We start from the raw sequence: 22,080 nt of genomic DNA on the forward strand, positions 1-22,080 counted from the left end.
GGCCAACACTGACCTGAAGGCTGGAGGTTCCTCATCCCTGATTGGTCCATGAGATGCAAGTTCATATGCCCACTCAGCCATAAGTTGCACTGGTGACATTAGGACAAAGGCTCGCCTGGCACCTTTGTTGTGTATCATTAAGCACCAGGCAAAAACATTCCTCTTCTCTCAGGCCTTTGGCCACATAAACAATCCATGGCCTTTTAAACTGGGAGGTGTGTTGTTTCTATTTGTTACTATGATACATATTTCATTTTTTAATGGTAAAGCACCCATGTGATTCTCAGAATAAGGGTGGTATAGAAATTTAATTCATTCAGTGGTTTTCAACCAGTGTGCCATGGCACCCTGGGGTGCCTTGAATGATGGTCAGGGCTGCCACGGGCAACACTAGCCTCTGTCCCTCTTTCCTTCCCTCCCTCCTCTGATGCCCTCTCACATCTCTACCTACCCCAAGCTTGCACAGCTGTTTACTGCAGCAGCCCTGGCTATAAGCTCTGCAAAGGAATGGTGCCTGTAGGAGGCAGCTCTCTTTAGGGTGGGGTGGGGGCAGCTCAGAGACCAGAGAGAGCAGCAGCAGCTGCCTGGAGGACTCCCAAAGAGAAGAGAGGGGCATCAGGAGGCTGAGGGAACACTCCACAGGGAGGATGTTTGAAAAAGGATGAGAGGCTGCCAGCTCTGCAGGCAAGGGATGACATAAATGTACTCCTGAGCCCCACAGGGATGCTACAGAAAGAATGTAGTTGGTCTAGGGAGCCGTGGACTCTAAAAGGTTGAAAACCTCTGAATTAATAAATTTAATTAATAATAAATTCACAGTTAACCCCATGAGAAAAGTATGAGGTACAAATAATAAAACAAGACTCTGAGTTTTCTCTAGTTATTGTAGATCGTACCATTTTACCAAATACTTGCAAAACTATTTGCAAAAAAGAATAAATGCTGAAAAACTTGATGTTTCCCAAAGACCATAGAACAAGTTTATTAGCTGAGCAGGCATCTGGATTCTGGGGAACCATTCAAATTCTTGCCTGGCCAACAGAATTCCCACATCCAACCTCAAAACATTAGGACTGTATTACATTGCTACATTCACTGACAATACTGAATAATAATTTTAAACTATCAAATTTCAACAATCCATGGATTAGTCTATGAAGCCTCCTCATTTGGGCAAACATGCCCATATAACCAACATTTGACAACAAACGTGACACAGTTTCAGTGTAGGCTGTTTAAAAGCCCTTTTGCAAACAGCCCACACCGCTCTTTGAAGTCCCAACAACTGGGGCTACAAAGTGCATCACCTGCTGTTATAGTGACTATAGTAACCCCACCTGCCTGCCAAATTTGGCCCAGCAGGCATGGGGAGGCATGGTCCACCAGGATTCACTCAACTTCCAACTACCAAAATCCAAAAATAAATGCGGATTTATAAGTGTGTGAAACAGGCACTGCAATACTAACATGCCTGCTGTTGTGGCTTTAAGTAACCAGAGGAAAAATTTAACAATGATGACTGAACAGTTCAAACCCACTCTGGTCAACATTCACACAGAAAGAGAATACATTTCACCTTGAACTCAGCTGAATAAATTTCTATCCATTTTTAGCTTCTCAGGAAAACAACTGTCTGTGATGCAAGTCCTACAGGTCAAATAAAGGACCAATTGTACTGTTCTTTAGAAGATTCTCAGCAACATGCCAGGTAGGCCAATTAATCAAGAGTTATAGTGAGAAGAGAAAAAGCCTTCAATCCTAACATTATCACATTCTTGTAACATTAACACATTCACGTTGATACTTGGCTTCCATTCATGGTTTGTCTGGAAAGAAAACAAATCTGTGAGCCCAGGTTCACACTTCACAACAAGCCAGGTTCTGTATTGGTTTGGGCATGTTTCCTCTCCCACATTGGCACAGTAAAGAGCAGAGTAGGAGAAGAGCACTTGTGCACATTAATTTATTTTAAACTATGGTCTAACAGTAGGAACAAACCCAGTCAAAGAAAAAATAGCATCTCCAAGGAGACATTGAAAAATTACTTAAAAGACAGATATTGATTGGTAGTTTGTGTGGAAAAACTAAGAACAAATGGCAGCAGCCAAATCACAAATATATGTGATTGAGTACCCACATTTTCCCTTAATTCTTAGAAGCCACATACAACACTGGATCCAATCTAACTGTAAGCACACAACCTGATAGCTCAGCCAGTAGAGCATAAGACTCTTAATTTCAGGGTTGTGGGTTTGAGCCATGCATTGGGCAAAATATTCTTGCATCGCAGGGGTTTGGACTAGATGACCCTTGTGGTCAATTCCAACTCTACAATTCTGGGGTTCTATTATCAGAAAATGAAGGGGAAATGTGTGTGCGTCCTATGGAGCGAAGATGCCATAGCCCCGCGACCCTCTCCCGGCTGGAGAGGTGACGCGCGGCTATGGCAGGAGCCTCTATAGCCGCGCGTCACATCCCCAGCCAGGAGAGCGCGCGCAAGGCTAAAGCAGCCCCCCGCGACCCTCTCCTGGCTGGAGAGGTGACGCGCGGCTATGGCAGGAGCCTCTACAGCCCCGCGTCACCTCTCCAGCCGGGAGAGCGCGCGCGGGGCTAAAGAAGCCATAGCCCTGCGACCCTCTCCCGGCTGGAGAGGTGACGCGCGGCTATGGCAGGAGCCTCTCCGCTGCGCCTTTCCGCTGCTCCCTGACCTGCTCTTTGGGGCTGGTGGTGGGCTTCCCCCCGCCAGCCCCAAAGAGCAGGTCGAAAGGAACCTGAAGCCTGGAGAGCGAGAGGGGTCAGTGCACACCGACCCCTCTCGCTCTCCAGGCTTCCAAGGTAGCCGCCTGAACGCACCTTAAATGGCACCTTGTTTTAGAGCGGGAAAACAAGAGGGGGAAAGTTCTCCCCCTCTCTGTGCAGCGCCTCCTGCTGCTTCACTGAAGGGGCGCTGGGCAGAGAGGGGAATTTTTTTTTCTTGTTCTCCCCCCTCTAAAACAAAGTGCGTCCTATTGTCCGGTGCGTCCTATGGTGCAAAAAATACGGTACCTTCAGCAGAGAAATGGGAGTGAGTAGGAGCAGGTGAAACCAAATCCATGCCCCCCCCCCTTCATCTCTTGGAACACTTATCAATGCAACCGTTGACTTTTCTACTGCAGTTACTGTATCTGGAATGAAGGAGGGGCCATAAATACAACCCTTCACCTGTGAACAGAACAAAATTAATATTCATGGAAGAGGGATTTCTCACTTCCCCCTACCTTCTGCAGTACCCAATAATCTTCTCCTGGGTTTGGAGACCCTTGGGAATGGTGTACAATATTGTGCACATGGGTGTGGATAGAGGGGGGAGTTGGCTGATATCTCCCCCTTACGTGAATAGAGGAGCAGCTTAGGAGCCAAGTTAATGTTCTTCATCTATACAAATTTGTTCTCTAACTGGAATAGGAAACTAAAAACTGCCATACATAATTAGTTCTTAGACAAAAGTAGTCACTCCCACCATAGTAGACAAATGAACTCTGGGAAGGGATTGAGAGAAACCATGAATTAACAACCATAAATTACCTTTCTCTCAATGCAGCATATTCTATTTAACACACCTACATGGAAAAAATACCCAGAGGATCTAATTTATACCAGGGAATTTCACTCAATACAGCAGAATGAATGCCATTTACTTAGACAGTAAACAAGCACTGAGGATGAAAAAACAGTATTTAATAATTGTTTCAATTATTTTCCAGATTTTCCAGAAAACTAATTAAGGATTTATATTTAAGATTTTCATGAAACAATAGCACCATGAGTAGTCCTTTAAACTTTTGCACGAAAACCCTAAATTCTACACACAAATCACCAAAACTGTAAATTTAATATCATTCACATTTGTTCAACTAGGTTCTCCTTAGAACTGTTACCATGGTCTGGGAGCTTCTGGAGGGATATACAGCAGTACCTCAGGTTACATTCGCTTCAGGTTACAGACTCCGCTAACCCAGAAATAGTACCTCAGGTTAAGAACTTTGCTTTAGGATGAGAACAGAAATCGTGCTCCGGCAGCGCGGCAGCAGCAGGAGGCCCCATTAGCTAAAGTGGTGCTTCAGGTTAAGAACAGTTTCAGGTTAAGTACGGACCTCTGGAACGAATTAAGTACTTAACCTGAGGTACCACTGTATCTCCAGGCCATGTTTAATTCATGTGTGTACAGATCCATAACATGCATTTAATGAGAACAAACTGAACATGTCAGGGGACCTATGGTTCCTGGGAGGCTGCCTTCCAGAAAGAACATCACTGCAAGCAGGAGACCAGTCTGCCACCATCCATTGTCCAAAGCAGCAGCCACAGGGAGGTCACTTTCACAATCTCTGCATGAATGAATGAATCAGTTGTCACTTGCCCTGGGACTGCACAAGAAAATAGAAAGGACATTCTGGCCCCATTCACCAGCCAAAGGAACAAAAGACATCCACTGCTACTCAAGCAAGAACACCAGCAAAGCTGCTTCTCTCCAGGCTGAAGATATCCAACTTTTTCAGCTTTTCCTGATTTTGTTGGAATATTTGTTGTAGTGCTGATTCAGATGCTTCTTCCACTAGTGATGTAAACATGTATATTTGCAGAGATGATGAAGCCCAAATCCTCACATTTGTACAATATCCACCCATGAATTAAGTACTTAACCTGAGGTACCACTGTATATGCATTTAGCATTGAGAGGGTCATAGGAGTCTGGTGCAAGGCAACCAGAAAAGTTATGTCTTTTGATCACTGGCCATCAATCAACATATTAAAACTGAAGCAATAAAGCTGCTGGCACATTTGTAAAGCTAAGCAGGGTCTGATATGGTTTCAATTGGATGGGGATTGCAAAGTTGAGATTCCTGCATTGCAGGGGGTGGACTAGATGACCCTCAGGATCCCTTCCAACTCTACAATTCTAGAACTCTTTTCTTTCCATTGAGTTGTGATCTCAATGAATCAGTCAACAAACTTTCTAAACTGCAAGTCATCTCATTTCTGGAAAATGTATCGTGCATTATTTATAAACATGTAGCCTTTAAAAATGCTAAGTTGGCATATTTGGTGCATCTCAACCATCATTTACCCTGAATGCTATCACTTCAAAGACTGAAAAGGATGTTATAAAAAGAAATTCCACACTGGAGTTTTATAATTCAATAGAAAGGAAGTGAAGATACCCATGGTGCAATTTCACTTCCAGAAAGTCCATTTTCTCATATATTGCTAAGAAAATGTTACAATTTGTTTGATGTTTATCTGTATTTTGAGTCTGATTAATCTATTATTCAGAGTCTCAATGAAGCAAGGTGAGGCAAGCTATCTGAAGCTGAATCCAAACAATGATGGCATGATGACATGGGTACAAGAAACTGACTACTGTATTATTCTTTGGTAAATTTGTTGTACGTTTGTGCGGTCTGAAGAACAAAGGATGGTATGACTGCCAAGTCCACTTTCACAAACTAAATTTGTAGCTATTCAAAATGCAAACTAGGTTCCTAGCACCAGGAGAATTGGACCAACAGTAAAAAGATACTGCTGAGAATTATGAAAAAAGCAGAAGGCTAACTTAAAGTATTAGTTATTATGCAACTTTTGCACAACACAGAAGTGTTGCTGTGCTATGTGTGGGCTGCAATTTCTGAGAAGGGCTTAAAATTCACTTTACTGAAAATATCAGCTTACAACTGAAGAGAAAAAAAAGGTTTTATAAAAGACCAAAGCTGAAAATAACAAATCCTCAGAAATGAGAACAGACCCTCAGTTGTTCACACCTTGATCTAATAAAACAAGCAAAACAAGAAGGGTCACTATAATCAAAACCAACAAGCTAAACAATCTGGTCTGCTCCTACTCTGAAAGGCAGGATTCTCCATGCATTAAATGAACAATGTGTCCCAGGCCACAGGAACCAGCCTGATTCCGGGAATAGTGTAGTGTAAAAAAGCAATTAAGGAAGTATGCCAGGTTACAAAAAGCTTCCAAGAACACTAATTTTATCTAACCTGTTACAGTTTTTTCAATAAAAAATTAGAGGCCAAAACTGAAAACACAGTTTGGGGGAAGTATACCATAACATTCCTAGAGAAAGACTATATATTCTATTTCTGGTTAAGAACAGCATTTAACACAGGCTGAGCAACTATAAAATCCATTACCAAAAGTATTGTGTAGAGGAGATGACGTAGTCCTGTGACACTGAGGTGTTAACCACATATTCCCTCATTCTGATGCATGCCATGCTCAGTCTGGAGAAAGTGTGAAAGACGTGTGTAAGGAAAGAAGGAACGCAACAAGCTACCCCATACTTGCCTATGGAATTTACAAAGCAACATGGTGGTTTTAAGTACTGTCTTTATCTAACATTAAAATCAGCCGAAGGAGAGAGAAATGTAAAATATTACACTGGGGGGTATTGAATAATGGGATGGAGGGCATGCCTTACAGCACAACAATTTAAGGTGGCATCAGGCATTAAATAAGCAGGAGTACAATTTACTCACACATCCAACTTTTCAGTATTAAATTGGCACATCCCTTCATGGGAAGACATGCAGATTCACTTTTGTATTTGTGGGGGTGGGGAGATGTTATAGAACCAAAGTGGACAACTCCGAAGAGGCCATACAGACAGTTATGTATCTCTGAATGTACCCAGCATGAAACTATGCAAAGCTGGGGAGGCGGACAACAGGTTGGGGAAGAATGCTGTGAGAATAGTATTTAGTATGATGTGGGGAAAAGCAAAACATTAGTGGGTACAGAGTCACAAAGTACATAACACGTACGAGGCAGTTGGCTAATACAGGACTGATGTGGAGAGGCTAGACAAATGATGTACTCTTGTACTTGACTGGCACAGGTTCAACAGTGTGTGTCAGCATTAGAAAGATTCGACCATGAAATTCACTTGGTAACCTTAAACCCATTACCCTAACCTACTTCACAGGGTTGTTATGAAGTATAGTGGGGTGGGGAATCCATGCACTTTTTGAGCTCCTTTGGGGGCAAAGTGAGGTACAACTTTTTCCCCCAAAAGATGATGGGAGTCAATTGCAAACAACATGACCTCTAGAGATTCATCTATAAATGTGTGGGGAATCTTTTTCAGCATGAGGGCTATATTCCCCCATTGGCAACCTTATGGGAGTGGCATGCCAGTTTAGGTGGGACTAAAGACAGAACTGGGTGGAACAATAGGCATGACCACACACAAAAAGTAGGGTGTTTCTTTATGCACATACATCTCTCCACACTTTACTCTGGCAATTAAGAAACATTATCCCAGTTCAAGGACACATTCCAGTCAGTAAAAAGCTGATGAGGAGCATGACCTGTGGAAAGTCCCAGTGGCCAAACAATGAGGCCTGGAGGGTCACATTTGCACCCGAGGCCTGAGGCTTCCCATCTGTTCTAGAAGATGGAAATACAGTGGTACCTCGGGTTAAGAACTTAATTCATTCTGGAGGCCCGTTCGTAACCTGAAACTGTTCTTGACCTGAGGTACCACTTTAGCTAATGGGGCCTCCTGCTGCCGCCGCACAGTTTCTGTTCTCATCCTGAAGCAAACTTCTTAACCCGAGGTACTATTTCTGGGTTAGCGACGTCTGTAACCTGAAGTGTCTGTAACCCGAGGTACTACTGTATATGCAACAATCCTGCACACCTGCTCAGTACATGATATGCAAAAGTAGTACATGGTATTTATAGAAGGGCTGTGGTGACACCATAAACTTCCAGGCTTGGGTTAAGGTTTGGATTATGATCTGGAGCTGGGAAGCACTTTATATGCAAATCAGAATGGCATAAGCTTCTTTGTAGAATGTACTCCCACATTCAGCACAGGAGGTAAAAGCAGTGGATAGCTGGATACATCAAAAACACATCACTTGTGCAAAAGGTGATGGACTGAACTTTGAATGCTTCAATTTTACTCAGAAATTAGTACTAACGAAACTAATGAAACCACTGAGAAGTTTTATTACAATCAAGCAGTAAGTATATACTTACGGGTACTGAGAATCAGAACTAGAGAGTACAGCTACAGTGTGTGTGATACAGTCAATACAGCTGCCGTACTTGGTATGGGCTGTGTTTGGGGAGAGGGTTATATGAGAATGAGGAAGACACTCTCCTGCAGGAATGTATGATACATACCACTTATACTGGCTGTAAAGGTTTTTTCTCTACCCTGTATACCCATACTGTGGGCAGTCATACGAGCATAAGCTTTTCCAAGTGAAAAGATCTTCGTGAACTAAGTGTCAGTCAGTCAACACTTTATATGCTGAAATGAAAGGTCACTGCAAGAGCGTCCCATGAATACATTTGACCGACATAACTTATGCCCAATAGAGTGCAAAGGTATCCCATGAACACATTTGACCCACATTACCTTGTTTGTTTATTATATTTCAGACATGTTTGTTTACGTATTTATTATATTTCTAAACTGTTCTTCACCTGAAAGGGATCCCGGTGTTATATACAGCAAGTAATAAATACAGTAACACAATGCTGTTTTAAAGTCACAGACCATAAAACCAACTTACAGCAAGTACCTGACATAAGCAAAACCCAGAACTCTGTCTACAGAGACATCCCAGACTCTTAAGAACAATGATTCTGCTAAAGGGTGGTAAAGTGCTATTTATTATTGTACCTCCTCTGCCTACGGTGGGAACAAAAGAATTATAGAACTAATAATAATAATAATAATAATAATAATAATAATAGACACCCTGCTCAGGTGTAGAAACTCTTCAAGCCAATCCACCTTGGAGACAGAAACTATGACCACACACTTCCAAAGCTGCACAAAAGTGCAACGCAGTTAATGGTCTCATTACATTTTTGCCTTCGCAACTACTGTACTACATAATGCTTAAAAGCCTGGCTTTAGTCCCTAAGCAGCGACAGTAGGGACAACACGCACACAAATAGGGAAAAACGTGGAAGAGTTTCTTTAAACTGAAAGGCGAAGCGTGACTTGCGGAAGGCGAGAAAGGAGGGTGCAACTTAACCACAAGGGAAGTCCTTTTTTAAAAAACAGCAGCACCACCACCAGCAGCAGCAGCGTCTACTAACTGCCCGGGCGCATAAAACGCAGGTGCAAAACACACGAGCCCGCTCGGCGCCGCTTGCAAAGCGAGAGCGCAGCGCCGTCTCCCCGCACGCGGGGGCGGTGTAGGCGGGCCTTCGTGAGGGGGGGATGGGGGCAGAGCAAATGGGGTCGACACGTTAGAACCGTGGGGGGCGGTTGCGGAGGGAAGGCGAGGGGGCCGTCGAGGGAGGCGGTGCCAGCAGCCCCGAAAGGGCCCTCGGTTCCCGGCGGCTACGCACCGTGTACTCCCGCACTTGGCTGTGGAAGTTCTGCTCGCGGATGGTCACCTCGTCCGCGTCCATCCTCTCATCGCCGCCTCGCAGCCCCCTCAGGCAATGGCGGCCGCCGCCCCAGCTCCTCCTGCTTCCAGGGCGACGGGCGGGGGACCATGGCAGGGGGCGGCGGCGGATGCCCCTGACACCTGGGGGGGAGCGGGTGAGGGAAAGAGGGCGGAGGGGGCGGGCGTGAGGCGCGGGCACGACGCGACACTTAACGACGCGCGCCGCCGCCGCCTCCTCGCTCCCTCGGGGTCTGTCACACACCGTCCTGCGGCTGAGGGGGGCGGATCGGACAACCTCTCTGAGGGGGTACCTCGCTCAAGGGTGAGGCTGCGCCTGCGCGGACAAGGCGGGGGCCCGCCCGCGCGAAGGGCGGGCAGGGGGCAGGGCCTCCGCGACCGCGGCGCTCGAGGAGGAGGGCGGGGCTTAAGCGGCGGGGGTGTGGCTACCGCCGCCTCTTCTGCGTTGCAAGGAGAGAGGCGCGCGAGCAAAAGCTGCGAAGAGCGCCCGCGCGCCTCTCGAGGGCGGAGCTTGTCAGCGGGAGTGGGCGAGGCTGTGGAGTTGTTGACTTAGGAAGAGAGATTGGGTAGAGGTGGAGCCAAAGATGCAAAGTGAGGCGGGGCTTAGGCAAAGGTTTGCGGGGTTCGAAATAGGCGGAGCCAGTGTGGCTATTCCACGAGGAGGCGCAGGCGCTGATGTTCTTAAGAGCGGAAAGCCCACAGCGCAGCAGGTGCATGCTTATTCCCAGTACTGTACAGGAAATTTATGTTTGTCTGGACTAGATGACTCTTCGGGTCCCCTTCCAACTCTATAATTTTATGATTCTGAGGTGAGGCGACGGCCTCTAGTGGCAGGATCCATAGGTAGCACAAGATCCCCCCCTCCCCGATGTTCTAGCTTTCCATGTACAGTACAGTGGTACCTCAGGTTACATATGCTTCAGGTTACAGACTCCACTAACCCAGAAATATTACCTCGGGTTAAGAACTTTGCTTCAGGATAAGAACAGAAATCGTGCAGCGGCAGCAGGAGGCCCCATTAGCTAAAGTGGTGCTTCAGGTTAAGATCAGTTTCAGGTTAAGAACAGACCTCCAGAACGAATTAAGTTCTTAACCCGAGGTACCACTGTATATGAAATTTATATCCAAAAGAACACTCGGGTATTTCCCCCATCTTGCAGGCTAATATGGTACAGTCCAGTAAGTGGTGCTTCTACTGTTTAGTGTGAGTCACTTAGTCTGAACCAGAGTCCAAAAAACTGTTCCATCTTTAAGTAACAGCAATGACACATCCGTAGGAATGACACATCTGAAGAAGGGTAACTAAGAACTCTCTCTTGACCCCTCTGCATTCTTAACGTGTTGATTGCCGTGCGTCTATCAAGTTCTGTCAGCCGGTGTCCCTAATAAATCAACCATATTCCTTATGACTGAATAGTTGGCCCCTATGGAACCGAAAAGCAAAATGAAAACAGTATTTTTCATTCTCATTATTTGAAAGCAACTTGGTGATATTCAAGGGGCTTGCAGTTTGGCACATTTACAGAGATTAGGAAGGAAGACTCCTTTATGGCTGCAAGATAGAGAGGATGAACCAAGCTGCTCCCTCTTTCTAGTTTAAGATGCATAAGGTCCTAAGTTTCATCCCCAACATATCCAGGTAAGGTGGGAATATCCCCGTCTGAAACCCTGAAGAGCTGCTACCAGTCAGTGTTGACAATATTGAGGTAAATGGACCAATGATCTGTCTTGTTATGCAGCAGTTTCCTATGTTCCTAATTACTTTGGCTTTGATTTTCAGTTACTAGATAACCATCCAACAAGAATTATTAATTAAGAATCTCACAGTTGGTCTGTGATCATTTTTACATTTAGCAGATAGATGACGCTGGTTCCTATTTAGCTGTACATCTGTAATAGCATTACTTACTTAAAGAGACTGTAAGTACTGACATCATTTCCATTACACATCACCAGTATTTTGATAGATTTGATAGTCACTGCTGAGGGCTATTTAACAAATGATTTGAAACAGTTCATTTAGCTCATATTTGTTACACTTTGCTACCATGGATGTGTTAATGTTAAAACTGTCAAAACGTGATATTTAACTCAGTAATAGAATCATTGTTCCTAGGGTAACAATTCATTGTCCCAAACTATCTATACTTATCTATTTTAATTCATTCTCACTCATTGGTCACTTATAAATCTTCAAGTTCACTTTTGCTAGATGTTTGCATCTAGAATAAATACCATCTGCCAAAATTGCACTAAAAATTGTATATTCTTGTATTTAAAATGTATATTCTTATTTCTTAGAACAGCCTGATTTCTGTGTGCTATTCATTGTGTTCTCATGCTTTAGCAGCCCAGCCCAGGGAATCAACCAATCTGCATGGATGGATATTGTACAAATGTGAGGATTTGGGCTTCATCATCTCTGCAAATATACATGTTCACATCACTAGTGGAAGAAGCATCTGAATCAGCACTACAACAAATATTCCAGCAAAATCAGGAAAGGCTGAAAAAGTTGTATATCTTCAGCCTGGAGAAAAGCAGCTTTGCTGGTGTTCTTGCTTGAGTAGCAGTGGATGTCTTTTGTTCCTTTGGCTGGTGAATGGGGCCAGAATGTCCTTTCTATTTTCTTGTGCAGTCCCAGGGCAAGTGACAACTGATTCATTCATTCATGCAGAGATTGTGAAAGCGACCTCCCTGTGGCTGCTGCTTTGGACAATGGATGGTAGCAGACTGGTCTCCTGCTTGCAGTGATGTTCTTTCTGGAAGGCCGCCTCCCAGGAACCATAGGTCCCCTGACATGTTCAGTTTGTTCTCATTAAATGCATGTTATGGATCTGTACACACATGAATTAAACATGGCCTGGAGATACAGTGGTACCTCAGGTTAAGTACTTAATTCGTTCCAGAGGTCCGTACTTAACCTGAAACTGTTCTTAACCTGAAGCACCACTTTAGCTAATGGGGCCTCCTGCTGCTGCCACGCTGCCGTAGCACGATTTCTGTTCTCATCCTGAAGCAAAGTTCTTAACCTGAAGCACTATTTCTGGGTTAGCGGAGTCTGTAAACTGAAGTGGATGTAACCTGAAGCGGATGTAACCTGAGGTACCACTGTACTCTGTTAATTGTAACTGCAATGTTCTAAAGAGATCTAAGCTTGAATCCAACCATGTGCAGAGTTTTTTTGTTTTTTTTGTTTGTTTGTTTGTTTTGTTTTGTTTTTTTTTATTAAGGATTTTCTTGTTTTACAGAAGTGTAGTGCCTCGTATTTTTTCTTTCCATGTAACATTTTTACAAATCCATTTCATTTGTTGAGGCATTAGGGGGAGAAGGAAAAAAAAGAAAAAGAAAAAAGAAAGGGGGGGTGGAGAGAGGGAAGATGGATAGGGGTGGGGTCGGGTGGCGGTGTTTCTATTATGTTTATGTAGAGTTTGGTGTCAGCGTTGCTTGTGCAGAGTTCTGCTCACATAATGGAACTTCTTCTCCTGTCCCCTTAACACCACCCCCCCAACGCTTTGGAACAGATTCTGAGAGTGGGGAGGGAAGAGGAGGTAGAAGTGCCAATACCATTCCCCGCAGTCACCATGACATGCACAGGAAGTACAGCAAAATGTGAGGTTTTTAGTATGTGTCATGAAACAGTATTTCTTTTCTTTTTTTTCAGAACTGTTCTGGATTTCCATTGCATGCCATGGTTCTCCTGCTCTCTATCAATAACAGCCACAATAGAAATACATTATGATATAAATCACAGATAACATCCTTTTGAAAGTGCAAAGGGGAGTGATCTAAGGAAGTGCAGTCACTGTGAATTACTGGGCAGATCTGTTGAAAACATTTGACCAATAATTTATGAGCTTGGGGTATTTCTTGACATGTTTTTAATGTGGGAGTATGGATTTTTCAGAGTGAGCCATTCTGGGAAGTGTCCATCTTGAATCACTCTAATTTCCGGGTTATTGGATGTATTCCATTCTAACGGTTTAAAGTTCGTGGAAAGCTAACTTTGTGTACAGGTTTTATTTCATAGTTGACCAATGTCCTTTTAATATCCGTTGCAGGGGCAGGGATGAGGCGAGGGAAGGGGCAATGCGTCTTGCTAGGTTGGCCCTGCCAGGTAACACTCATTAGGCAAAATAGACTGGGGTGTGGTGGGGAATTGTATAGTAACTATTAAGTTTCAGGAACATGGAAAGCATTATGGAGGAGGATGTTGGGTGTGAGGCAGGACAGTGGCTTACCTTGGGCCATTCACTATCTCTCAGCCTAGACCACAAGCTGGTTGTGAAGCTAAATGAGGGAGTGGGAGAACCAGGTATCACACTTTGAGCTCTTTAGAGAAGGGGGAGATAGAAGTGTAATCAATAAGTAAAACATGCGTCAAACCATAGCAAAAAGATGTGGGACCTTTCAAACACCCATTAGAAATGGAACCCATATGTAATATTTTCATATTAAATGTGTCCCTGTATGTACTCCTGTGGTCATACAAAAGGCTGCTGAAAAGGACAGAGACCATCTTGGTCAGGCATGGGCAACCTCAGCCCTCCAGATGTTTTGGGACTACAACTCCCACCATCCCTAACCACTGGTCCTATTAGCTAGGAATGATGGGAGATGTAGTCCCAAAACATCTGGAGGGCTGAGGTTGCCTATGCCTGATCTTGGTTGTGAGTCCTGAAAAAGCTGCTCCTTGCCTTGGGAGGGTGGGACCCTGACTGACTCCAGCTACAAAAGCTGAGGCTGCTGAACAGACTCTTGGCCTGGGGTATTGTTTAGAGGGAGGCATTGCTGTTGTTGATGTTAATTTTTTATTATTTATGTGGCAATTGTTCAATTTGGTTGTATACTTTTCAATGTTTTGTTTATTATTTATTACTACTTTTCTTATGTTTGTAGTTGCGTAATTTTTTAATATAAGCTGCCTTGAGCATGGTTTTAACTTTGGAAAGGCACATACAAATAAAATGATTGATTAATTATCACATCCAAAGCAGATGTAGCCCTTCTGCATACAAACATCAGCCAAGGTGGACAGGACCCTCAAAATCCAATCTTGGTATTACCAACATTCGCAGTTAGAGATATGTTAAGTTCAAGGGCCCACTAACAATGGGCCTTTCCATCATCAATTGAAGACAACCTGTTTACTCAGCCTTTGCCTAACAGTTAATAGCAGTGCCTGGTGTCCATAAATTGTGGGTGTTCAGCTGATGACAACTGTTGCTTTTTATTGAATATTTATGGTGTGAACAAAGGGACGCGGGTGGCGCTGTGGGTTAAACCACAGAGCCTAGGACTTGCCGATCACAAGGTCGGCGGTTCGAATCCCTGCGACAGGATGAGCTCCCGTTGCTCGGTCCCTGCTCCTGCCTACCTAGCAGTACAAAAGAACATCAAAGTGCAAGTACATAAATAGGTACCGCTCCGGCGGGAAGATAAACGGCGTTTCCGTGGCTGCTCTGGTTCGCCAGAAGTGGCTTAGTCGTGCTGACCACATGACCCGGAAGCTGTACGCCAGCTCCCTCAGCCAATAAAGCGAGATGAGCGCCGCAACCCCAGAGTTGGTCACAACTGGACCTAATGGTCAGGGGTCCCTTTACCTTTACCTTTTATGGTGTGAACTGCTCAGCTGGATGGACAGACAGACGGACGGACAAGCAGATAATAAAGTCATTGATTTCACTATTGAGTGATTTTTATTGATTATAAAGTTTTTATGCTGTGAGCTGCTTCAATTTTTCCTTTGTAAATGAAAGGCGGTATAGTAGATACCCTTTTGATTGATTGACTGACTGCATTTATATCCCATCTTTTTCTCCAAGGAGCTCAAAATGACATACATGCTTCTCCCCCTCCTTATTTAATCCCTACAACAGCCCTGTGAGGCAGGTTGGGCTGAGAGGCAATGGCTGGCCCAAGGTCATCCAGCAAGCTTCATGGCTGAGTGGTGATTTGAACCCTGGTCTACCCGGCCGTAATCTGACACTTTCACTACTGCACCACACTGGCTCCGATAAGTCGTTTTTTACTTCAGGGCAGTATTTTAAAATACATCACTGCTGTCTTCACCAACTAGGTACCCTCCAGATGTGCTGGCAGGGTCTGATGGGAAACTAGAAGGCACCAGGTTGGCAAAGCCCACGTGACTATATTCTTGACGTCAGCCCCTTAGGAAGAATTATCTCCCAATTATACATAAAAGATGACCAAATAGGAAACACCTTAAATTTATATCAAATTATAATCGAGTTATTCTCCACTATCCTAATTATGTGCATTAAATATTTTTTATAGGGCAATAATTTCAGAGTCTCATGTTTTGTGGGCAGCTGCTAAAGTGGTAATTGCATTTTAACTTGAGAAAGACAGATCAATCAATCTCTGGTCTCAGTTCAAAAAAAGAATGTTTGCAACTGTCACTTAAGTCATTCATTCATCCTTTTGCAATATGTTTGAGTGGCGCTTCCCATTAACACCCCTAAGCTGCTTGCTTTCGGTGGGCGAGTTAATAGATAACGCAGGTAACTATGGCATAGCAATCTACCTACATGGGTAACATACAACCTAAAAGTACCATCACACTTACACTTGACCTTATGTCTGTCTTTTAAGTATCTCTATGGGATCACTACAGATGGTGACGGCTGTCACGAAATTAAAAGACGCCTGCTTCTTGAGAGAAAAGCAATGAAAACCTAGACAGCATCTTAAAAAGCAGAGACATCACCTTGCCAACAAAGGTCCGTATAGTTAAAGCTATGGTTTTCCCAGTGATGTACGGAAGTGAGAGCTGGACCATAAAGAAGGCTGATCGCCGAAGAATTGATGCTTTTGAATTATGGTGCTGGAGGAGACTCTTGAGAGTCCCATGGACTGCAAGAAGATCAAACCGATCCATTCTGAAGGAAATCAGCCCTGAGTGCTCAATGGAAGGACAGATCCTGAAGCTGAGGCTCCAATACTTTGGCCACCTGATGAGAAGACTCCCTGGAAAAGACCCTGATATTGGGAAAGATTGAGGGCACAAGGAGAAGGGGACGACAGAGGACGAGATGGTTGGACAGTGTTCTTGAAGCTACCAGCATGAGTTTGACCAAACTGCAGGAGGCAGTGGAAGACAGGAGTGCCTGGCGTGCTCTGGTCCATGGGGTCACGAAGAGTCGGACACGACTAAACGACTAAACAACAACAACATGGGATCGGGATTGCTCATATTGCTCCCAATGGGACAGAAGCAGGCTGTCTTTTTTTATTGCACTCCATACCCCTGATTCGGGGATCTGCAGGAGCCTTGATGCAGACATAAAGTTCTTGCCCCGTGGCTTTCCTTTTCATTTAAATGTAAGGAAGAGCGCCTTGCATAAGTCCAGATAAGAAGACTGGAAAACAGCCCAGTGTTTGAAACGCTACAGATAGCTCCAGGTGAGCAACTTGCTCCTCCAAAGGCTGGAGGTGATCTAAGGTGACTTGTGAGTCTTGAACTCAGATCCACCCCTTTTCAGGTTTAGCTTCCTCTTATTATTATTTATTGACTTTATATACCGCCCTCTACCCAGAGGTCTCAGGGCGGTTCACATAAAAGATCAACATAAAAACCACAATATATATAATCAAAATAAAAATAACACCCTCCCCCAAAAAGAGCCACATTTTAAAAGGGCCTTGTTCACTTTGCCTTGTGCCGTGTTTTGTAAGGAGGTTTCCAGAATTGCACATGCTGTCTTATTGTCACATCTGCCAGAAGCCACCTGCCTGAACAGCTAAAAGGCTCCTGAGAGACCACTGGGACATTTCTGCTGCCTTGAGCAGGCATCCCCAAACTTGGCCCTCCAGCTGTTTTGGGACTACAACTCCCATCATCCCTAGCTAACAGGACCAGTGGTCAGGGATGATTAGAATTGTAGTCCCAAAACAGCTGGAGGGCCAAGTTTGGGGATGCCTGACCTTGAGTGTTGGAACCTTTAGGCTCTTAAAGGGCCACCCACCTGGACTGGAGGAGAGTGCTTCTTCTTGCCACTGCCCCCTGTCTGCTACACTCTCTGAGCCACTGGGTATGGTAGCATGGGAGGTACTTGGCTCCTTGAGGCTCAGGGGAAGGAGCTTCTGAGGGGTCTTCGGCAGCTCTGGTCCAACTCTGGCTCTGTGCCCTGCACCGGATCCGTCTCTTCAGCCAAAAGCACTGCAATCTCAGACGCAACTGCACAAAGCAGGATAAAAGAATTGCTGTTGTCCTTTGCTTCCATCCCTTAAATTTTGTATTTAGATTTAGTTTCTGAATCACCAGTAACTGAGCTAAAGAAACAGTTCAATGATCTACCAAGCTGCTCACTTCTACAAATTAGTCTTTGTGTGGCAATTGACCTGCGTGATCATCAATGCAGCACAGGATCAGCAAACTCATGTGTGATCTAGTCTTCCATGAACTGGAACTGGAAAACTAGGAGGGGGCGGTTCCCTCCAAAGGAAGGGCAGATTTTGCAAGAGTTTGTTTCTCTCAAGGCGAAAACAAGTGTGACTTACCTGTCTATGTATTCCACAAACACACCACCACCTTTTAAATACAGTTCCCATCAGTACTGCTCCATATAACACTGGTGGCCTTTTATACTGGTAACCCCATCCCTACTGGCATTCCACCGGCTCTTGAAGACACATCTGTTTAGACAAGTGTTCTCCTAGCCTGAACCTCCTGATGAAATAATTTTAATAACTGTTTTAACTGCTATGCTATTTTAATGGCCTCATTTTATTTTAAAGTGTTTTGCTGGAATTGTTTTATTGGGTATTTCAATTATGCATGGATATATTTTTATACTTGTAAACCACTTAGAAGCCATTCTGGCATGTAAGCAGTATATAAATTAATAAATAATATTAACGGTATACATTCGGCATTGGTACGCCACCTGGGTCACTGATTTGCTAATATGGCAACACTATCAGCAAATGGTCTGGCTCTGCATCCCATGTAGTAAGTGTTCCCCATCATGCTTAAATACACTTGCCAAATGAGTTTATTTAAACATGATGGGGGTGTGGAACATTTGCACAGGTAAATGATTTAGCTAAAGACCATGTAACAACTCTTTCATTCCCAAAATTACATGCTGCTCACACAATTAGATACTGCACTCAGAAATCATAACATTTAACTATAATATATTTCCCCCAATGGGTTTACATAATCCCTTTTTGCCATTTTCTCTTTGACAAGAAGCCATACACTTTTATTAAAGGCTTTTCCCTCCCAAAAATGTTAGAAATCTTAAGGGCCATAAATCATCTTAATTCTTACAATTAATAGAGGCAAGATTTATTCTTAAATCATGAATGCTCCTTTCTAATTAAATTCAAATGAGTTTAATACCTCTCCAAAGTGTTCGGATAATAAGTAGTCCCTTTTTTTGGACTTTAACATCCTTGATCCCTGTCAATAATTAGATTGGGTGGCTTATAAAGCACAACGCTTGGCATTTTAAAAAATCTTTATCTTCCTCTTCTGTCTCATTAACAAAAATGAATAGGTTCACTCTTCTGGCAGAGGAAACCATGGGGATTCAATGTTGCTCAAGGACATGACAGATTCTAGGGATATTGAATTACGTCCTCCTTTCCTCCTTGGAATAGCCACTGATGAACAGGAGACCTAGATTTCCAAACTCATAATTATTTCTCAACCAGAAAACTCAAATTGTATGATGAAGAAAAATTATGCAGAAGTATAAACTGAGGTCATTTTCAGTATTTGTTCCAAAAAAATTTTTTAATACTTGGCAGGATGTTGCAAATGGTCAAAGCCTGCATGAGACATTTTGCTGTTTCAAGCAGCCATGGTGCAGCCCAGAATCTACTAGGGATGCTCTAAATAGTGGATTTCCTACCATGAGCAGGTGCTTGAATTGGATTACCTTTGAGGTCCCTTCAACTCTATGATTCTAGGAGTATCTTGAGGGTCTCACTATTGAGGGTCTTCTCATGATATTAAAACGTGGTCCGTTCAGAGATGTGCTGGAGCAGATGATTCAACCCTAACCACTAAACAAAATGCAAACTGCTTTAAAGCTGTTGGTGTTTGTTAAGGTGTTTACATTCCCCGCATCGCAAGCCCTGCACTCACAGCTTCCTCTTCTGAAAGGTACAACTTTCTGCCAGGGCACATTTTGTGACTTTGCTAAAGGCAAAGGACAGGCTTGTGTGCTTCTTGTCAGATAGCTCTAAAAGTAGATCTGAATCACATTCTGACTCATTCCAAAGCACTCAGAAGAGATATTGAAGGAGAAAGAGATGTGATGTGATTGTTGACCTCCTAGAATTAGCTCAACAGCCTGGCTGTTTTCAGTGCCCTCACCAGCGTTAGGGGTAAAAAATATATTTATGAGTGCAGCATAATTTAATATTTGTATGTTTCTTATTTTGCTCATTACTGTGTGAGGTACTTGATTGATCATCGCCAGCCCTGCTCCTTTTCCAGAATGCAGAAAGTAATTATGTGAGCAGCAAATCTAACTGATCAGCTCTTAGTATCGATAGTTAGGAGAACTTGACCCAAAATGAAGATAACAGCAGTTAGGACTAAGATTACCCAAAGTATAAAAGGGGGGAGGTTAAAATCCCACACTCAAATGCCATCTTCAGAATTTTATCTTCTGAACTATAGTCCTACAATTCTGATTCAAGGATAACCCTGCTCAAACCATCAAGGTCTCCTACTTCAAATGCAGCTTTAGAGAAAGCTGGTCCAAAAAGATGGGAATCCTATCATACACTGATAGAGGAGATGATGGTACCATATTCCAAACCTCACTACAGTTCCTTATAATGACCTGGAAGATGTGGCGCTGGGAGGCCCATATAGTGTGGAATAAACTAGGACCCCAGTCCTGGAAGAAGCAACATCAGCTCTTCTGGAACAGCTTCCTCTCCTGCAGCTATTACAGTCACTTACAGCCACTCCAGCAGACGGCCTCAAGAAGAAGAAGAAGAAGAGTTTGGATTTGATATCCCGCTTTATCACTCCCCTTCAGGAGTCTCAAAGCGGCTAACATTCTCCTTTCCCTTCCTCCCCCACAACAAACACTCTGTGAGGTGAGTGGGGCTGAGAGACTTCAGAGAAGTGTGACTGGCCCAAGGTCACCCAGCAGCTGCATGTGGAGGAGCGGAGACGCGAACCTGGTTCCCCAGATTACGAATCTACCGCTCTTAACCAATACACCACACTGGCTCTTCAATGGAAGAGATGGGAAGCAGGACTCATTCCATCAGCTGTGCTGAAGAATCAGTGCCATCAGGTTACCCCTTCCCCTGAACTGCTTTCATCCCAGCTAGTCAACATAAGGAGTACTATTTAACTCCCCCCCATCCCCCATCCATCCCTGTCCCTTTTTCCTTTTGCACTGCGTAGTTTTAGTATAAGTCTGTGGGCAGGGACTGTCTTGTTTAACTGTATGTAAGACACTCTGGGAGCCTTTTGGCTGAAGAGCAGGATACTGGTGCAATAAATAAACTATTGAGGAACTGACACTCTCCGCTGAATACATGGCATGTGTTTAAAGCACATGGCTTCAGCCAAAGAATCCTGGGAACCACAGTTTCCCTCCTGCACAGAGCTACAATTCCCAACACTCTTTAAAAACAATATTTCATCCTGCTCCCTTTAGCTTTCCTTTCCCATTTACCCCAGCTACTAATCTCCATTGCCTGCTACAGGGTACTCCTTGCTCTGAGTGTAGGATTTAGAGTGTAGGATTTATAAACAATACAAAATGGAATAGCTTAGGTTGCGTTCTTCAAAGCTTCCAATCCTGTTACCAAAGTCATGCAGTGCAATCCTAAGCCTTCAGAGGGGCTTCCCCCCAAACAAGTGTGCACAGGATTGTGCTCTTTGCATCTTCCCCATGATGAATCCATACTGAGAATACCAAGCAGTAGATATTTGTAAGCCAGAGGATACTCTACGAGGCTGTGAGCTGCCTGTTCTGGAACTGTAAGTTCTGAGCCCGCAGCAGAGCATCCGTCACGCAATTGACAATGATTTCTCTACATGATCTCAGTTTAATCTGCATATGTTTATTGAAAGATGAGATTTAATGGGTGAGTCTAACCTTGCTGCCTAATTATGTTATTGCTGCTTTAATATTTCTCTTTAGAAAGTCTCCTGAAGGGAATTGGGCATCTCCCCAGAAGGGAAAAGGTTTTGTCTTAACCGACCGGAAACATTTATACTGATGTCAGGAAGAATTATGGGTATGGGTAAGGTAAAATAAAGTCATTAAAAGTGAAAAATTTTGTTTATATGTAAATACATAAGCTACATTAACCAAAGCATTATGCTAATTATTTCTTTGCAACGATGCTAACCTTTTGCAGAATATACATGGGTACCAGAATGCCATACATTAACTGCCATTCCAATTAAAGTGTGCATTCAGAAACGCAGGTGCCCCTTAGGGCTAAACCACATGTTACATACTGCAGCTGTGTGTGTCTGTAACATAACCACAATGGCTAGTTCTTCACTGCAATGGACCTTCAGGACAGAGTGGTGACCTGACACACACACACACACACACACACACACACCAGTGCTTTTCTGCTTGTGGGGATTCCAGTCCCATGATTGTGATGGAAGCCCAAGCCTGGAACCCCAGCAGGA

General features: G+C 43.9%; 1 protein-coding gene and 1 long non-coding RNA gene across 2 annotated transcripts in view; both read right to left on the reverse strand.

The window, feature by feature from the left end:
- LMBR1 (limb development membrane protein 1) overlaps positions 1-9,691 on the reverse strand; it is a 64,487-nt gene extending 54,796 nt beyond the window's left edge. The window contains exon 1 of the mRNA XM_080974178.1: positions 9,367-9,691. Coding sequence (XP_080830304.1) covers positions 9,367-9,429 — 63 coding nt within the window. The 5' untranslated portion in view covers positions 9,430-9,691. The remainder of the gene's footprint in view (positions 1-9,366) is intronic.
- Positions 9,692-10,157: 466 nt separating this feature from the next.
- LOC308459222 overlaps positions 10,158-22,080 on the reverse strand; it is a 50,564-nt gene continuing 38,641 nt past the window's right edge. Inside the window, exons 2-3 of the long non-coding RNA XR_013977918.1 lie at positions 17,414-17,625; positions 10,158-10,849 (exon numbers count right to left, since the gene is read on the reverse strand). This is a non-coding gene — a long non-coding RNA (uncharacterized lncRNA). The remainder of the gene's footprint in view (positions 10,850-17,413; positions 17,626-22,080) is intronic.

The sequence above is a fragment of the Podarcis pityusensis genome (assembly GCF_964106645.2).
Source record: "Podarcis pityusensis genome assembly, chromosome: 12".
NCBI classification, from domain to species: domain Eukaryota; kingdom Metazoa; phylum Chordata; class Lepidosauria; order Squamata; family Lacertidae; genus Podarcis; species Podarcis pityusensis.